Genomic DNA, 16,671 nt, shown 5'->3' on the forward strand with positions numbered 1-16,671 from the left:
ATATGTATACTACTATCATTAGTATGGTAATTTAACATGTATTTAACATATGTTTACTTATAAGATAAGTTTTAAACAAAAAATGTGTGTAAATTGATATAATGTTAAGACTTATTTTTATAGCAGTTAATAAAACTTTCTATCATCTATCCAATTATTATGTTATGCTTAACTTTTCTAACATCTGATATTTTTTGTATATTTTTATTATTTAGACATAAATAATTCAGTTGTGAAGATATTGCAGCATTAAGTTAAAATGAAAAATATTTATGTTTTCAGATTGTGAACACAGTTTTCTCGCAAGTTAAACATTCGGCGATACTTCGCCTCTGGATATTAACAGTCTAATAACAACATGTTATTAAATATTGGAGAGAAAAATACGACTGGAGAACACGCGAAGTGTACTTCAATCAATATCCACAATACACTACAATCGTCCAAGGGCTTCAGATTCATTTCGTCCACGTAAAACCAGAGACGAGCAATAAAACAGTGCCTCTTTTGATGTTGCACGGTTGGCCCGAAAGTTTTGCATACTTCTACGACATTGTACCGCAGCTGACGAGCGGAAACGGCGACGTATCGTTCGAATTGATAATACCTTCTTTGCCCGGACATTTCATGTCGGATCCAATGAAGGATAGGGCAACGGTTCATGTGGCAACGCTTTTCAAGAATTTGATGAAGCGCTTGAACATCGATAGGTTTTATGTATTTGGGCAAGGGGTTGGATCATTTATTGGCACGGATATGGCAATTTTATATCCGGATAAAGTTATGGGATTGTATAACACCATGTGTTTATCTCTCAGGAAGATAAGCTTAGTGAAATATGCTTCAGAAACAATTGTTAATAAAGTAATCAACGCGGATAAATCGAAATACGATATGTGGAAATCTTTCAACAAAATGGTTTATTTCTTAAACTACATGCAAGGAAATTTTATTAATCTGGACTCTTTAAGTAAATAATTCATAAGTTAATAAGTAAATTATAATAAAATATGTCAATTTGCAGGTATTACATTGTCGAGTTCACCAATTGCTTTGGCTTCATATATTTGGAATATCATATCTGTAGGAACTGATTTAGAAGAGTACAATAACCAATTATTTGGTGCGCTTCAAAACATGGATGAAGAAAAACTAATCGATGTTGTTATGTTAATGACAATCTCTCAGAGTACGACAAATTCCATCAGATCTCTCCAACAGTTTGTCCCTATGCCACTCTACCAGTAAATAATCGAAAAATATCTTAATTCTTATCGTTAATCTTATTTTTTGTAGGTATCCTATAAGCACCAAGGTTCCATGTTCTTGTCCCAAATTTACCAAACAAATATTTTATCAAGCCTCTTGGATATACAAGGATAAGTTCACGAATGTAGTTCAGGCTACCAATTTTCAAGAATGGGGACACAGGATGTTATTGCAAACTGATAAGAGTATCAAATACAAATTATCAAAAGATATATTTGAATCAATCAAAAAAATGATTGATTTTCATTAAAATTAGGATAAGTAATTTAAATATGATATATATTTAAGACTGATTTATGTTTGTAATTTATTTATTGTGTTTGTAATTTATTATGGTATAATTTTTGTATCTTAATAAATATAGTAACTAATTTACTTTATACTTTTGTTTATATAATATCTTAGTTTTCGAACATAATTAGTTCCTAAATACTTAACCAAAATTCTGTTTGGGAACTGAATTTATACTCAAAAATAAAAACATTTTTGTACAAGAACTGGGGCCTTACTATAATTTACCGGTATCAAATTTGATACCGGACTTTTAAATCGAATTGTACACTTGCAATTAGTTTATTTTTAATATTTGGCTGTATGTATGTTACCATTATAAAAGGTTATATATAAAATATGTATTGTGATTTTTTAAAATTATCTTTCTGGCTGTAATTGTGTAGTGTCCCGGAATTAAGAATCTCTGGACACCGTAGATTATCTCTAGTCTTAGAGGGGTTTATGAATATTAAATGCAATATTCTTAATTAGTTTTATTATACACATCAGAGTTTTTATTGAGAATTCAACTATATAATAGTTGATCTCATGAATTATTGACTAAAAGTTACATTCACTTCTTAAATTAATAATTACGAAGCAAGGGTTCTTCTCTGGACTCTCCAAGAAACACCAAGTTCGCACTTCAACCCTTCAACTAAGACTATCTTCTTTGTTGGGCCCTGTAACTAAGACTAAATTATATAATACAAAAAATGTGTCCATATCAAAAAGGAGTAGATTTGATGGATACGTAAAATATGATTTGTAATAATTAAGAGGAAAGTGGTAGATCTAACAAATATACATATTTATTATACAATAGATGATAATAAAATGATCGGCTACGACAATAGATACATTGATATTTAAGGGTTAAAGTTCTATTATATTTACTTAGTTTTAATTGATTTTTTCTTTTTGGATAATTGTATTTATATTATACATTGTATAGTGTATAAACGTACATTAATGATTGATTAATAGTATTTAATTGCACGTCAAATGCACGCGTGTTCATCATTACTGCGTTCTTTTAAAAAGGAAAGTATTTTATTGAAGCCGTCGAGACCATATTTCTAAATATAAGATACAACCGTTTCGGCCTTTTTATATCTTCCCCCTCGACCCATTCTCTTTGATTTTTTTATCAGCTATTTGAACCGTGAACGCAATATTCCTTTCAGTGGATATTTCAAATGTATCTGCTTTATTTAGGACGAAAGAAATATATTTTTTTCTATATGTGAGTGTAAACATTTATATTGAAAAAATAAATAGTAGCTAACTTCATAAGAAAATATTATTATCTGACTAATGGTTTCCACTCAATATAAAATCTATTCAATTTTACTTTACTTACTATTTATAATTTTGCAAAATTAAACTGAATTAAGAACATATTTTTGATGTTTTGTTGTGGCCGACTAATTTATTGTCATCTATTGTATAACTAATATGTATATTTGTTAGGGCCATGACTTTCCTCTTAATTATATTTAACGTATCTATCAAATGTACAAACGGATACTTGTACGTGATTATTTAGAATAACTTGTGGAATATTCCGAATGACGGTTATACATAAAATCGCATAGTTGCGTCTATTTGTATCACCACTTAATCAATTGGTGGTAATCAATATTTGTATCAAACCCTTTTCTCCCACGCAGCCCCTTTTTGAAATGAACACATTTTTGTATTATATAATTTAGTCTTAGTCAGGGGATCGAATAGAGAGGAAGTCCTAGTTAACCGAACTGAGAAGTTGATCCAAGAAAGAGCACTTACTTCATAAATTCTAACTTAAGAGGAGAATGTAACTCTTAGTAATAATTCCTGAGATCAACTATTGTATTGTAAGAATATTGCATTTAAAATTCATAAGACTCCGCAACGAGATAATCTACGGTGTCCAAGGATTTTTTAACCCTGGGACATGACAGTTTTTTATTTGTATCAAGTTTGTGTATGTGATTTGTAAATTTCTCAAATTTGTATAAATTTACAGGTTCTGCTTCAAACTAGGACTTTAATATCGCATTAACAGAACAGCAAGAAACTGTTATGTACACAATATTATCTTTACTTATTACTGTAATTATATTCAAATTGATATTACTGCTACAGTGGAATTAAGTATTATCTATTACTAAACGTGAATTTGCACTCAGTAATTGCATTTCATTGACGCATTTTAAACATAAATGTTTGATTTTGCAACAATCTATTTACCAAAGGAAACCTGATATAAATAATATATAGAAGAAAAATTATTATTATATTTCAAATATATAATTGAATTAGAACTAATCGTTGATTGCGTAATGAAAATACACAAGCAGTCGTGATATATAAGTGGAAAGGTATATAAGTTTAAAATGCGTTGAAACTGCATTCTCAATATTCTCGTCCGAGTATTTCAAAGAATTCCTCAATCCTTACGGCGAGCTCCAAACATTCCAAAGGAACTTTAATATAATTCAACTGCGGAAATATATTTGGATAAATTTAAATTAGAAAATCTGGCTTCAATTAGAGTTTAATTTCTATGTACGAGTGGCTGAAAAAAAAACAAAATAAAAACAATTTTATTTTAATATTTTTATTTTTCATCCTTTTGTAATTTCTCTACAGAATTTCCAATTATTTCAATACATTTCTTAAGTCAGTAGAGCCGAGCCACCTTTCAAAACAGTCCTCAAAATCGGCTTTTTGGAGCTTCTCAACTTTTAATTAATGATCTATACATTGGATCTGAAGACTTTTTACTTTCTTTATTTTATTTTTGGAAACAGCCAGAAATCACAAGGCGCTAAGTCAGGTTCAATAACAAAATTGTTAATAGTTACAATGTTTAAATCCTATTAAAGATTATTGATTTCTAAAGGTTACATATTCACATCTTCCATATGTCACAAACATGAGACTCTCAGAAGTTTACATAGACACGTAATGTAGAAGCGAGTCACGCGCTGGAAAAGCGCGATCCTGAATGTTTTGTCAACGCAAGAAGGACGAACATCCTGTATGAGATTCTGATCACGGATCCGGCATTCTGGACATATCACATGCTCCATAAAATGCACATCGATGCGAGAGCAGCGAAAATAGACTGTAAATGTCCGCACGCCTTAAAGAAAATACCACCAATAAAAAAGTGCTACAATTGTTTACAGGTTGATTGTATTATGTTTACAAATTATCAAAACATACATTGATACTCTTTTCAATTACAAATAGAGCAACAATTGATCAATTACAGGGATGTATTGTAAACATTTACAGTAAATGTTTATTATTATTAATATAACTTCTTATTGAATCATAAAAATAGACATAATTTACTATTATAGTTTTTTAATTAATAATTATTTTCTAACACTAATAATGCTAACTTTTCTTAAGTTAAAGGTGAGCTGATGTAGTAAATCTTACTGTATTTTCAGTAACTTGAAAGGTATGTCTAAAAATATGGGAAGTATCTGTAGCTATATTAGTTAGGTCTACACCTTCCTTACAAAAAATACTAGTTAAAATTCCAGTTGGTGGAATTCTGTTCCGTCAAAATTATTACTCCATTAATAACAAACAGCAAATTCTGTTACATACTTGATTTTTGTTTTCAGGCAGTGGTTTCCAAACTTTAAGTAACTAAGCCCCTCTTTTCAGAATAAACTTCATGGTGTTTCCCTAATTACATTACTGTTAAACTCAGTGGCAGATCTTTGTCCCTTCTGCTAAATCGCTCGGGATTTTTTAAGTATCGAGGTGTAGCTTCAGAATGCATAAACAAATTTCGTGTACATAAACTTATTTGTAAATTAGTACATTTTTATTTGAATATTGTAAATATAATTTAACAATTTAATAATAATAAACAGTTAAATAAAGAACAAATAAATTTCAGCCTATACTTGAACGCTATTATTTTTAAATACGAACCTGCGAATAAAGTGAGCTTGAGAGGAAACCGGCACGTCGTTATTTATGTGCAAGAAATGGATGTAGGCAATTATTCATCTGCCGTTGTCACCGGTTTTTTGTTTACCATTTCGCAAGTAATTTTTAAACGCAATCGATACGAGATATTCTTATGTTTAAACCCGGGAATTTAAACGCGGCTCATGTTTTCCATTCTTTGTTCCATCTTTTTTCCAGTTTTGTCGAATCATTTATTGTTTTGTCCATGACAGGCTTTACATTTTTATGATACAATCTTGAGTGACATTTCAAATCTGCAAACTAGAATAAAATCTGTTTCGCACAAAAACAAAGCGAAACGTTTCTATACGCTTTTAACATTACTGTATTCAGGTACAAACATTTACAAGGTTGCAATATTATTATTTTTGTTATTTATTTTCATACAATTCTCAATAATTTCATGAAAAATTTAGTTGATTAATAAGTTATTGACATTTTAATTAAAGAATCATACATTTTCCTTGAAAATCAACTGAAACAAGTAACTTGAATCTAGTTGAAACTCACTGTTCTCGACAAAGCAGTGTTTTCACTTTTTAGTGATTTCTTCGTAAATTATAATAGATTTAATGGATACAAAGGATATATATGAAAGCAGGATGTTTGGGAAATGTGACTACATTGCTGTGATTTTATCCAATAAATAAAACGCTCAAAAAAGCAGTATTTTTCATTTTAGTGAATAATGGATTGAGTAGATCCAATGCTAAACTCTGTATTTTTGTTTAAATTAAATTTATTTATAAATTTTAAACAGCTTTCTTTTTATTTTACGTACTTATCGAAATAAACAAAAAAAAATAACCCTTTCAAGTTGTTCCTTTCTCGATCTCTTTTTGCATTATTCAACATCACTTGATTACATAATTATAATTAAAATTTGTTTTCGGTAATTTTTTATACGCACGATCGTTCACTTTGAAAATTGAGGAATGGGAATACAATCTAAGCCGAAGAATCGCTCAGACACCTACACTTTTACTTTCTTGTTTCTTTTTTTCCACCTCGAATATTTTCAGCACGAATCACCTTCTTTCAAACGAATTATGTATCTGAAATTAAAAGTAGCTCCATTTTGTCTGAAAGTAATTAGCGAAAAAGAGAGTAATTCGCAGTGAGTTTAAAAACTCGTTAATTCGGAAATTCATTAAAGCCAGCTGGAATTGTACATTGTTCCTTTCGTTTCCAGATTATATAGGACGACCGAAAAGGACAAATGTCAGGTTTGGAAGACGTGCGATGATGGTTCCAATAATGTGCAGTTTATTGCCTCAAATTAAATGAAATTTGCTGCACGGTGCGATTAATTAAAAGACTTGTGTTAAATGGATTCCAGGAAGAAGGATGTGTGAATTTTGCAAAAGCTGTTGAATTTCATTGTTATATTTCTTTTAATTAAACGGACTGACCAAAATACTTATTAATGGACTAGTTTTTCTTTTTTATATTTTAGTTTATTCTAAAAAGTTCACATAAGAACAATCTGATTTTATCTACCAATAGTACTAAGACTTCTAAAACAAAAAAATAATTGACCAGTGCCGAGACCATAGATATTTTTACTATGACCAAAAGAATGCGTGAATACGTGAAAACCAGCAAGAATCGAAAAATGTATATAGTCATACTAAAACTTATTTAAGCATGTAAGCACGTACAATTATGGGAAACTATCGAACATAATTACATAAAATTAGTTCCAATTGAAGAGCTTTACAAGCATCATTGTGTTCATTGATCCATCACAAACATGGGGCTCCTGGGACAATCAATCGAGAGAAACAACATAATATATAAAGATTACTTCGAATGTCTCAAATATGTTTTAGAATTTAAATTAATTTAACACCTGAATTGAATATTGAAAAATGGAAATTAAATATATAAGATTAGATAATTAAACAAAAACTTACTATAGTTGTAAATAGTGAAACGTTCAGTAATAGCTATAGTTTTGAATAATAGATTGCATGTAACCATGTACATGATCTGTGAGACAAGCTTAACGTGAATTATAAATGGACAAAGACCCTAGAATTCGGTTAAAATTTAGTTAACACGAGATCGATTCTAGAACACGTTCTCTGGAGGCGTATCGAGCTGAAGAAAAACGTTTTAACAAGCCATTGAGCACACAAAAACGAGCGTAAAGATAAGAGTGTGCATTCTTTACAAGATCTGATATTAAATCACACCAACTTTTCAATGTTTTTAAAGAAATTGTATTTCCTTAAACATTCAATTACATGGATTTGTTTTCCTTTTCTTTGTTTTTTTCAACTATATGAAACTTAATTCATGTAATAGAAATTAATAACATTTATTAGTCTATGTCGAGGGTAAATTTAAAAATAAATTATATAACAACATTGGCAAAAAATGTAAAACTTTTTTGTTTAATAGGTTTAAAATCTATAGAAATAAGTAAATGAATTAAGATAAACGTTTAGAGAGTCAGAAAAGATATTTTAAAAAAGTTGAAAATCTCAAAACTTAAAATTAAATTAATGTTTCTTAGTAATCTTTAAAGTCCATACTTTATTTTGTAACTATCAATGAAATATGAACTGTCACTACAAATTCTAAAATTGTTGTACTTTGCGTGATGAATTAGTTATGAAATTGGTAAAGTCGGCTTCCCGTAAAATAATTCACATAATTTATATAAGAAAATGCACTTTGCATTGTTCAAATATTCAAATAATAAACGAAGAAATCATGTACAAAATGTGTCTAATTCAATACATGAAATATGTTACTGGCAACAAAATCTATTGTATTATTTGGCACTTCTTATATACGCTTCAGTTAAAAAACAGCATATAATTATTTGTACACAATCCTTTTTACATGGAAGATGTAGTTGTAAGGGAAACGAAGATTTAACCGGATTATCTTGAAAAATACTTTAATCGATCCCCTAGGGAGGGATCACCGGTGAACCGTCCAACAATTACATTTTTACCAAGCTCCTCCTGTTGATGCAGCTTCCCTTTCTTCCCACCATCCTTCCTATTTACTTCGTTTGGGTGCGGTTGGATTAATTAAACCGAAATATCCTAATTGCAGCCGAAATTGAAACTTTCTGGTTGAAGAGAGGGGTCCGGGTACGTTTATAACTTACTACGACGATTACTACTGCGCCACTAACAAAGGAGATTTTCATTAATAAGTGATCCACTTAAACGAGAAACGCCCAACTTTAAATATATCTCAACCCTCAAACCCATCCAACAAACCAATTTCCAAATTTTGATCATTTGTTATAAAGCCGAGTGAAACAATCTTCAGATTAACTTCCTCCGACAATTACTGATTCGGACAATTACTATATCAACATTATCAATTTATGCGGTGAAAGTTATGTAATTTTGTAATATATCATACATTGCTGTTAATATGCGACATTACAATTATATTACTACTCCAGTGCGTGGAGGATCAACGAATGGGGATGATTGATTGAGGTTGTTCATCCACTTGATACACTCAATTTGGAAACTCACTGGTGTATATACTATGTTAATTATATCTGCCTGAATTTCAGCCATATAGAAACAATTTACATATTACCTTCACTCACAGTCACATAAATGTCAATTAACACGTTTACATTACATACATCTACAACAATCACGTAAACATATGTTTTTTAATCAATCAAACACGAAAAATACCAATCATGTGTTTTTGATAAAACGTTAATAAACCAAATAAAATTATAATTTGCAATTATAAAGTTGTTTTGCACATAATTATAATCAAAATATGTTAGTAATACAAACATAAACAATTAATTGCTTATTAATAATTTTACTGAAATCAATTTTCCTTTATAATCCTGAAATGTTATTGAAAACCGCTCCCTTTGTGCTTTCAGAGATCAGAACCAAAATACCAAATATAAATTCCTAAACTTAACAGTATAATTATAAAAAAAATATAATATTTACATATTATTTATTAAAGAAAAATGTCAGTAAATCCTATATTCATGTCATATGCATTCATCTATAAATCACAAATGTTTGCATGGATTGTGTTCATGATTTATTCACTATTCAATATGATTTGTGATTCGGTTCGAATTTGCGGGTTGACATAGAATTAAATGATTAACACACATTTATTGTCGGTGATTGCGTAACGTGTTTGGGTTAGAAGAGTGTTTCACGAGTATTAATAAATCACCCTCGAAGATTTGATTACAACAATTTCCTCTGCAGAGAAAGTGACCTCGTTGCTGACAAATGGATGGAAATTTCAACTGACTTTATCGAGCAAACGCGGATGAACAGTTTACGTGTGCACACATAATGCATTCAAGACTTATCGAATTACCACAAGACTCTACCATCAATGTATACAATCAAGTAGTATTTACATAATTATCACTTCAATACTATATAATTGATTAGACACAATCTTGTATAAATTTCACAATCGGATTTCAATTGTAATCATCTTTGATTTGTAGCTAATTAATAATATACACTGATTATTTCGTAATTTTAACATTTGGTTAAAAGTTTCAAATACTTATTTAATGCAAATCATATATGTATAATTATTTTGGATCATTTAATTAAAATTATTCTTAATAATAAATTTAGAGAAAGCGCATCTTTTTGATGAAAGCCCCAGGTAAATTATTATATAACGCATTAAGTGTGAACAATCCAAGTTCGTAGAATTGTCGTAGTCAAATAGAATTAAAGTTGCGTGAATAATCGTGAAGAATAGAGCCTTACGTCTTTGTCTCGGAGACAAGGGATGATTTGTATGAGAAAGGTGAAATATCGACAGCAGAAACACTGAATTGCGAGGAGAGGATAATTAAAGAAAGACGAATACAGAAGAATTTTACAATCTGAAGATTTGAACTACTCGATGGAATGTATATAATTTAGGAATATAAAATACAAATGTGTGTATTTCTAAACCAATTTCTACTCGCTTTTTATGTTCATTGAATAAAGTGATGGTTGTTTATAAAACAGAATATGAAAGCATATTATAAGCACCTGCAGCGGTTTCGACGTCGAGATTATATCATAAAAAGGAAGCATGAAACCAAAATATCAATTTCAGCTTTTCCTCGTTCACTTTTTAATGAAATTTTGATAATATTTCAAGTTAAAAAATACAACAATTTCATTTTCTATATTCCTTTGTACAGTTTAAAATATATATTTATATCATATCATTTGTTTCCACACATTACTAATTAATTTAAATTATCTATATTATTATCAATATATAAACTAATAATTGATAAATTAATTAACTATTGCTAATTACGCAATGCGAAAACACAATTTTCCAATTACGTAATTAGACCCAACATAAAATGTAGTTAACTTAATTCGCTCACATTGATCCATCATTGCATTTTGGTGTTTCACGTATTTGGAATGCAATCAATTGGCCTAATTAAATAAATGTCACCAATGTTTGCACAGTAAAATACGTATGCGTCAAATCGATCACTCATGTTTTGCACCAAACAAGCTTCATTTTTAAAGCCAACTGAATGTAAAATATATGGTAGGATAACGTTGCCTCAGTTAACGAAGCTTCGATGTACTTAGGGTTTCGATACATTGAAGCTTCGTTATCATAGACAATATTCCAATTTATGGTCAATAATCAGACAAAAGTAGAATGTTAAAAATGTATGGAATCAGTAGAAAATTTATAAAAGTTTGTTTGTTACGAAGACAAAGAATATTAAGACGAATTTAAAGCAGTTTCTTCCGAAAAACGTTAATAACCAAAAAAGTAAGAAGATGCTTAAATTACATTGACGCTTTATTTTTAGTTAAAATTATACTGATTTAGAAGGAAGTGTTATTGTTAAGACAAAACAAATCACAAACAATCAACTTTCGACTCATATTTTGAAATGTGATTTCAATAACATTTCTATTTTTTTAATACGAAGATACGTATCCTCATTGCAGTCATAGTATTTTTACTTCTGAAAACCAAGTCTCGCTTAACGAAGTATTTTCGTTGAACGCATCCTATTCGTCAATCGATAGATTAATGGAATTTTTAATGTTTTCGATACTAATCAAAAATGATTTCACTATTTTTCAATTTAAAATCTTCGAAAATGCAATAATAATATTTTTAAATATTTATTATATTAAAAATAAATGAAAGCAGTATAAAATGAAATTAAATTCTTAGGATATTGAAGAGAATGAATTAAAAGCGGAAGACGGAAAAGTTAAATAGAATTAATCAAGAAACGAGAATTTAAATAACTCAATATAAATGTAAATACTTATATTTTTAAAAAATACAGCGAAATTCTGTAACACACGATTTAAATCAAGGGATTGTTAATAATCTGTGTAATTACTACGAGCTGCGGTAATTTAGTTACAAAGACACCAAACAAACAAAATCTCCATTCCCACTCAAATTGCAATTGGTTTGTAGCACGCATTCATATCACTTTGGGTACACACATTGATTACATTCGCTCCTCCGTGCGATTGAAATTTCATAGTTGTAGGTTATCCCTTCAGTTTAGGATGAAAAACAACAAAAAAGAAAAATACACATAGGACCGACCGAAAACTGTAGTAGTAGTAGTAATCACCCAGCCGGGGCGTGATTAATTTGATTGATGTTCGAGTTGCAAATAATGATTTCAATTAAAAGCGAGGATGTTTCCGCTTCGCTAATAAATTCAACTTGAGGCTTACCACATCCATTTACTATGTTTTTTTATTGTTCTTTCCGCATAAACTCATTAAAAGCACGCAGCGAAAGCGATTTCTTGTCTCGTATCCATATCAAGATACCATAATAGGTTTCATAATAACTTTAGAGAACAACACGTCAACGGCACTGTGATTTTATGATAAATTTATTTTAATTGAAGTACATTAACACATTATTAGTATCACGCTTTAGTTTAAAATTTTAAAACAATTGTTGAACTTATTTCAACAATTATATAACGTGCAGTTGAATGTCGAATACCATTATAAATTTCAATAGGTATATGCTACATGATATACAACTGCAGGGTGATAATGATTTCCGTACAAGGTCGACTCCTAATTAAATATTGATCTAATAGTAATCTCCTTGTCGAGTGGTGAGATTATTTGATTTTATTTAATGGAATTCTGAACTAGTGCGCCGCAACGAATTTTACAAATATTTAAGTATATTTTTTTTCTGACCTTACATTCAAAGATTATAATAAAATACACTTGACTTGACTTGAAAAATAAATATAATCATAACTATCTTATGACAAGTATTTGATATTACTATACATGATTTGATATTAAAAAAGCATTTTGAAACGTAGCAATGAAACGTCTCTGAATTGTGATAAAAGTACATATACAGGCTTTGTTTATATGTAATTATGAAATAAATCAAATTAAATTGAATAAATTTATGTTTTGACAATAAAAATAATATCAATATTACCATGTATTTGATACAAGTTATTATTTACATTACGTTTCTAGTTTTGATTTAACAATATTTTTAAATGATTAGGTTCATATTCATATTCAGAAGTTTCATTAAGATTTCTTGTAGTAAAGACATTTTCATTTTCTATAGAATCTTTGGAAACGCTGAACGATGAGTCTGTGGAATCCTGTGGAAGCGCCGGGTGAGGTTGTATGTCAATGTTTTTTTTTGTTTCTTTCCTCAAGCGGGTAGTTAATTTTGGGAAGACCTTGAAATGATTTTAGGCGCCAGTAAATCAATATGGCACAGAGTTGTTATTCTATTGGTGCTTTACATATTTTAAGATCCCTCGCAATTTTGAAGCAAGTACACACTCGACGAGTTTACAACTACATTAATATTGCATCAACTTTCTCCACCGAAATAAATATTAATGATTATTGTAAGCGATTATTTTATAATTTTAACGACGAATTTCACTCCAAGAAGAAAACCCATTAATTTTGTGAATTTGTTACTTTTAATTATAAACTCCGCAAATAAAACTCGTAAAATAAAAAGAAAATATATTCCAAGGTAGATAAAATAATTGGATTAGCGGTGAAAATTCATTTAATGAGAATGTTAGCGTTTCATCTCACGCGTATTTTTTATTTTGCATTTCTTCTTTTTGATTCGAAACGAAAGGCATTAATTTGAATGCAGCAACGTAATTTCGAATCGGGACTTTTATCTAAATCCTCCCATTCGTTTTCCCACGAAATCGCACACATGTTGCATGAATACAAATGGCTTTATATTATCTATGAATAACTTGGCTACACGCAATGAAACAAAAAAAATGATAGGAGGAAGAGAAGGAGAAGAAAAGGGAAGCAGAAAGAGAATAGAGGAAAGCAGAACTTGTTGCATAAAACATTTCTTGTCGCAACGCACGAAGACTAAAACAAAAACCCGAGGGAGCGAAATGTGCTTTTGACAATTTAATTATGGTTTTGGGCATTAAGTATCCTCACGAAAGGAAATTGAAAAGCCCCTTCCGTGTGTTTTTTTTAGCGATTTCGAAAGGCGACTTTCGGGACGGTTCGAAGGAGGCGTGCGGTTTAGTGTAAATCCCATTCTTTTGTTAATTTTGTATATGGCTGAAAGGGGAAGTTATGAGATTTTTGGAAAGAGAGAGTGAGAGAGAGAGAAACAATGTGTGGCTTTAAAATTGAAGCACCAAATTATTTCCATCTTCCGGTGCAATTTTAATTTTGCTTTTCTCTCTCACTTCTATTATTTTTTTTTATTCTCTCTGTTAACAGCAATCTGCGTCGACCTCGTCAAAATGTCGACGTGACGAAAAGCAATCATTTTTCTATTTGATTTTTTTTTTGCGTTTACTAATTTAACTTTAATTAATTTAAAAAAAAAGCTGAATCCAAACTAATTTAAAGTAATGACGTCCACTGCAGTTTGATGACTTATAAAATTGATGAATTTGATTTGATTTGGATAAACCAGTACTATTTGCCAATTTGAGTGAGTTTATTTAAAAAAAATATGATATTTTCAAAATATTTTTAATAAAGAAATATATGTTTAAATAAAATAAACATTTATACTATGATATTTCACAAAGTTTTTATTTGTGAAAATGCAAAGGTATTCACCTCAGTGCAAATATTTACCATTATTTTTTCATTTAAATTCCAATATGTGATGTGACAAGCTGACAACTTGTCAAGGAAATGCAAGATGCCGAAAGAAAGAAGAAAAAATGTAGGTTAGCGATGGGAGCTGCATCTTAAAGGTTTTCTTTTCATGTAAACAAGGTAAGATAAAAGCATGGAAAGAACGCAATTATTTTTTTTATAATTATACATTTCAACTCTTTTAGGTATAGCAAAGTGTAACAATGGCTACGAAAGCACGGTTTTAATGCAAAACCATTTGTCGAAAGAAAAAAGCACTCTCAGCATATATATAAAAAAGTATTACAACAATCACAACGCAAGGACCAGACCACTCGAAGGTACATGATCGTAAAACTGCGCAATTATGATCCTGTAATGCCCTTTTTATCCTCGTTTTTATACACATTTCGTGCTCTTGGTAGCTTACATACTTTATTCGTCAAGCACGATACATTTTCATCATTATTCTTAAGCACTTGACTTTTTTTTTCAATATCTAATAACACCTCTCCTCCAGTTAGGCTCATCAATCATTGATTTATATAGGTTAATACTTTATAACATTGACAACGCCTTTAGCAAAAAAAAATAAGTGATTTTTCACTTTTATTTTCTTTTTATTTCTTAGTAAAAGAATTTTACAATTTATTTATATTTCATCAAATCAAACTATTTTATAAAATATACACATATCGAAACGTATTAAAAGTTGAAAGAAATTAATATTATTGTCAAAAATATCTAAAAGTAATGTATTAAAATTCATTTTTAATTGAAATAAGTAACGAAAAGTTTAACTAGGTATGATTGATATGCAAATGAATCAGAAGTAAACTAACTGCATAACATCTTCACAACTCAAACACTCCAACCTACGAAATTTCGTTACGTATTATCAATAGGAAATTAATTTACTGAACGTTAACATCGAGCTACAAACTGCTACCATAACAAATATATGTAATAAATGTTATAACAACACTTTAATAGTAGTCGATAAAATTGCTGAATCTGGTCTTAAATCCAAGATTCGCAGTTACTATAGTCATTACGAAACTGGATTTGTAAGAGACTAGTCTATTTAAAAGTTTTATGGTTATTACAGAAAGCATTGCAAAGCTGGAAAAAGCTTAATATTGCTAATTTATAAATGGATATAACAGATATGTAATCTTTTGTAAATAAGCAAGTGCACTTATAAACGTTACTTGAAATAAAAGATAATAAACCTTTCTTAGTTACTTATATTTTGATTGAATGATAAAAATATGAATTAGATGATTAACAATGCACAAAAGTGCAATTATTATAAATAATTGAGTACAAATATTATTTTAATAAAATTTATAAAATAATAATTATTATATATTTTCCATATAAAATAAATTCAAAATAAATAAGACACGTTCTATGATAAAATTAACAAAGGCCAAAGGAAAATTTATAATTTCCTCTAAAATGCGTCAAACAAAAATTTATACTTTATTTACTGTAATTTGTTTTCAATTTACATATCTCATTCAGAACGATATTTAATAAAAGAAGTTTACTACATAATTCAGTGAGTTTATATTTGTATAATTTTCACGAATAAATTCAGGTGAGATTATAAGTAAACATAATTTAAGAGATAAAATCACTGCGAATTTAATTAACGTACCTAAAATATACTGTATCAAAGAATGAATAAAAAGATATATCGGTTGATGATATATATAATTAAAGCACGTATATTTACACTTAATAATTGTAGTCTCAGATTGAAATAATTAATATTAAATATTTTATTGAAGAATTAATTTTTGTTTTGCACTTTTTTTTATTATTTCTCACTTTTATGTTTGTTAATTATTGTTGAAATGGGTATTATTGATATTAGTTTGTTAATTATAATTAATAATATTCTGTAAAATTAAATATTTTAATAATTAATGCTTATTACTTTTCTAATTAATTGTAAAATAAAGGTAATTGAAATAATAATTTTATTGTTAATCTATTAAATTAAAATTAA

The 16,671-nt window shown here is 29.0% G+C and overlaps 1 protein-coding gene across 1 annotated transcript; it reads left to right on the plus strand.

Moving 5' to 3' along the window:
• The first annotated feature begins 510 nt into the window (after positions 1-510).
• On the plus strand, positions 511-5,200 carry LOC108566825 (juvenile hormone epoxide hydrolase-like). Its single transcript, XM_017926891.1, has 4 exons — positions 511-805; positions 1,025-1,244; positions 1,297-1,454; positions 5,172-5,200. Exons 1-4 carry the CDS (start codon positions 511-513, stop codon positions 5,198-5,200), a joined length of 702 nt encoding a protein of 233 aa, XP_017782380.1.
• The last annotated feature ends 11,471 nt before the right edge of the window (positions 5,201-16,671 follow it).

Source organism: Nicrophorus vespilloides, unplaced genomic scaffold (genome assembly GCF_001412225.1).
Source record: "Nicrophorus vespilloides isolate i.1.1-1 unplaced genomic scaffold, Nicve_v1.0, whole genome shotgun sequence".
Taxonomy (NCBI): Eukaryota; Metazoa; Arthropoda; class Insecta; order Coleoptera; family Silphidae; genus Nicrophorus; species Nicrophorus vespilloides.

Bases quoted from the DNA above. Each gene is read 5' to 3' on its own strand.
- LOC108566825 (XM_017926891.1), top strand. From the start codon at position 511: ATGTTGCACGGTTGGCCCGAAAGTTTTGCATACTTCTACGACATTGTA. The intron at 1,245-1,296 runs GTAAATAATCGA...TATTTTTTGTAG, and splicing joins GTCCCTATGCCACTCTACCA to GTATCCTATAAGCACCAAGG. The intron at 1,455-5,171 runs GTATCAAATACA...TTTTGTTTTCAG, and splicing joins GTTATTGCAAACTGATAAGA to GCAGTGGTTTCCAAACTTTA.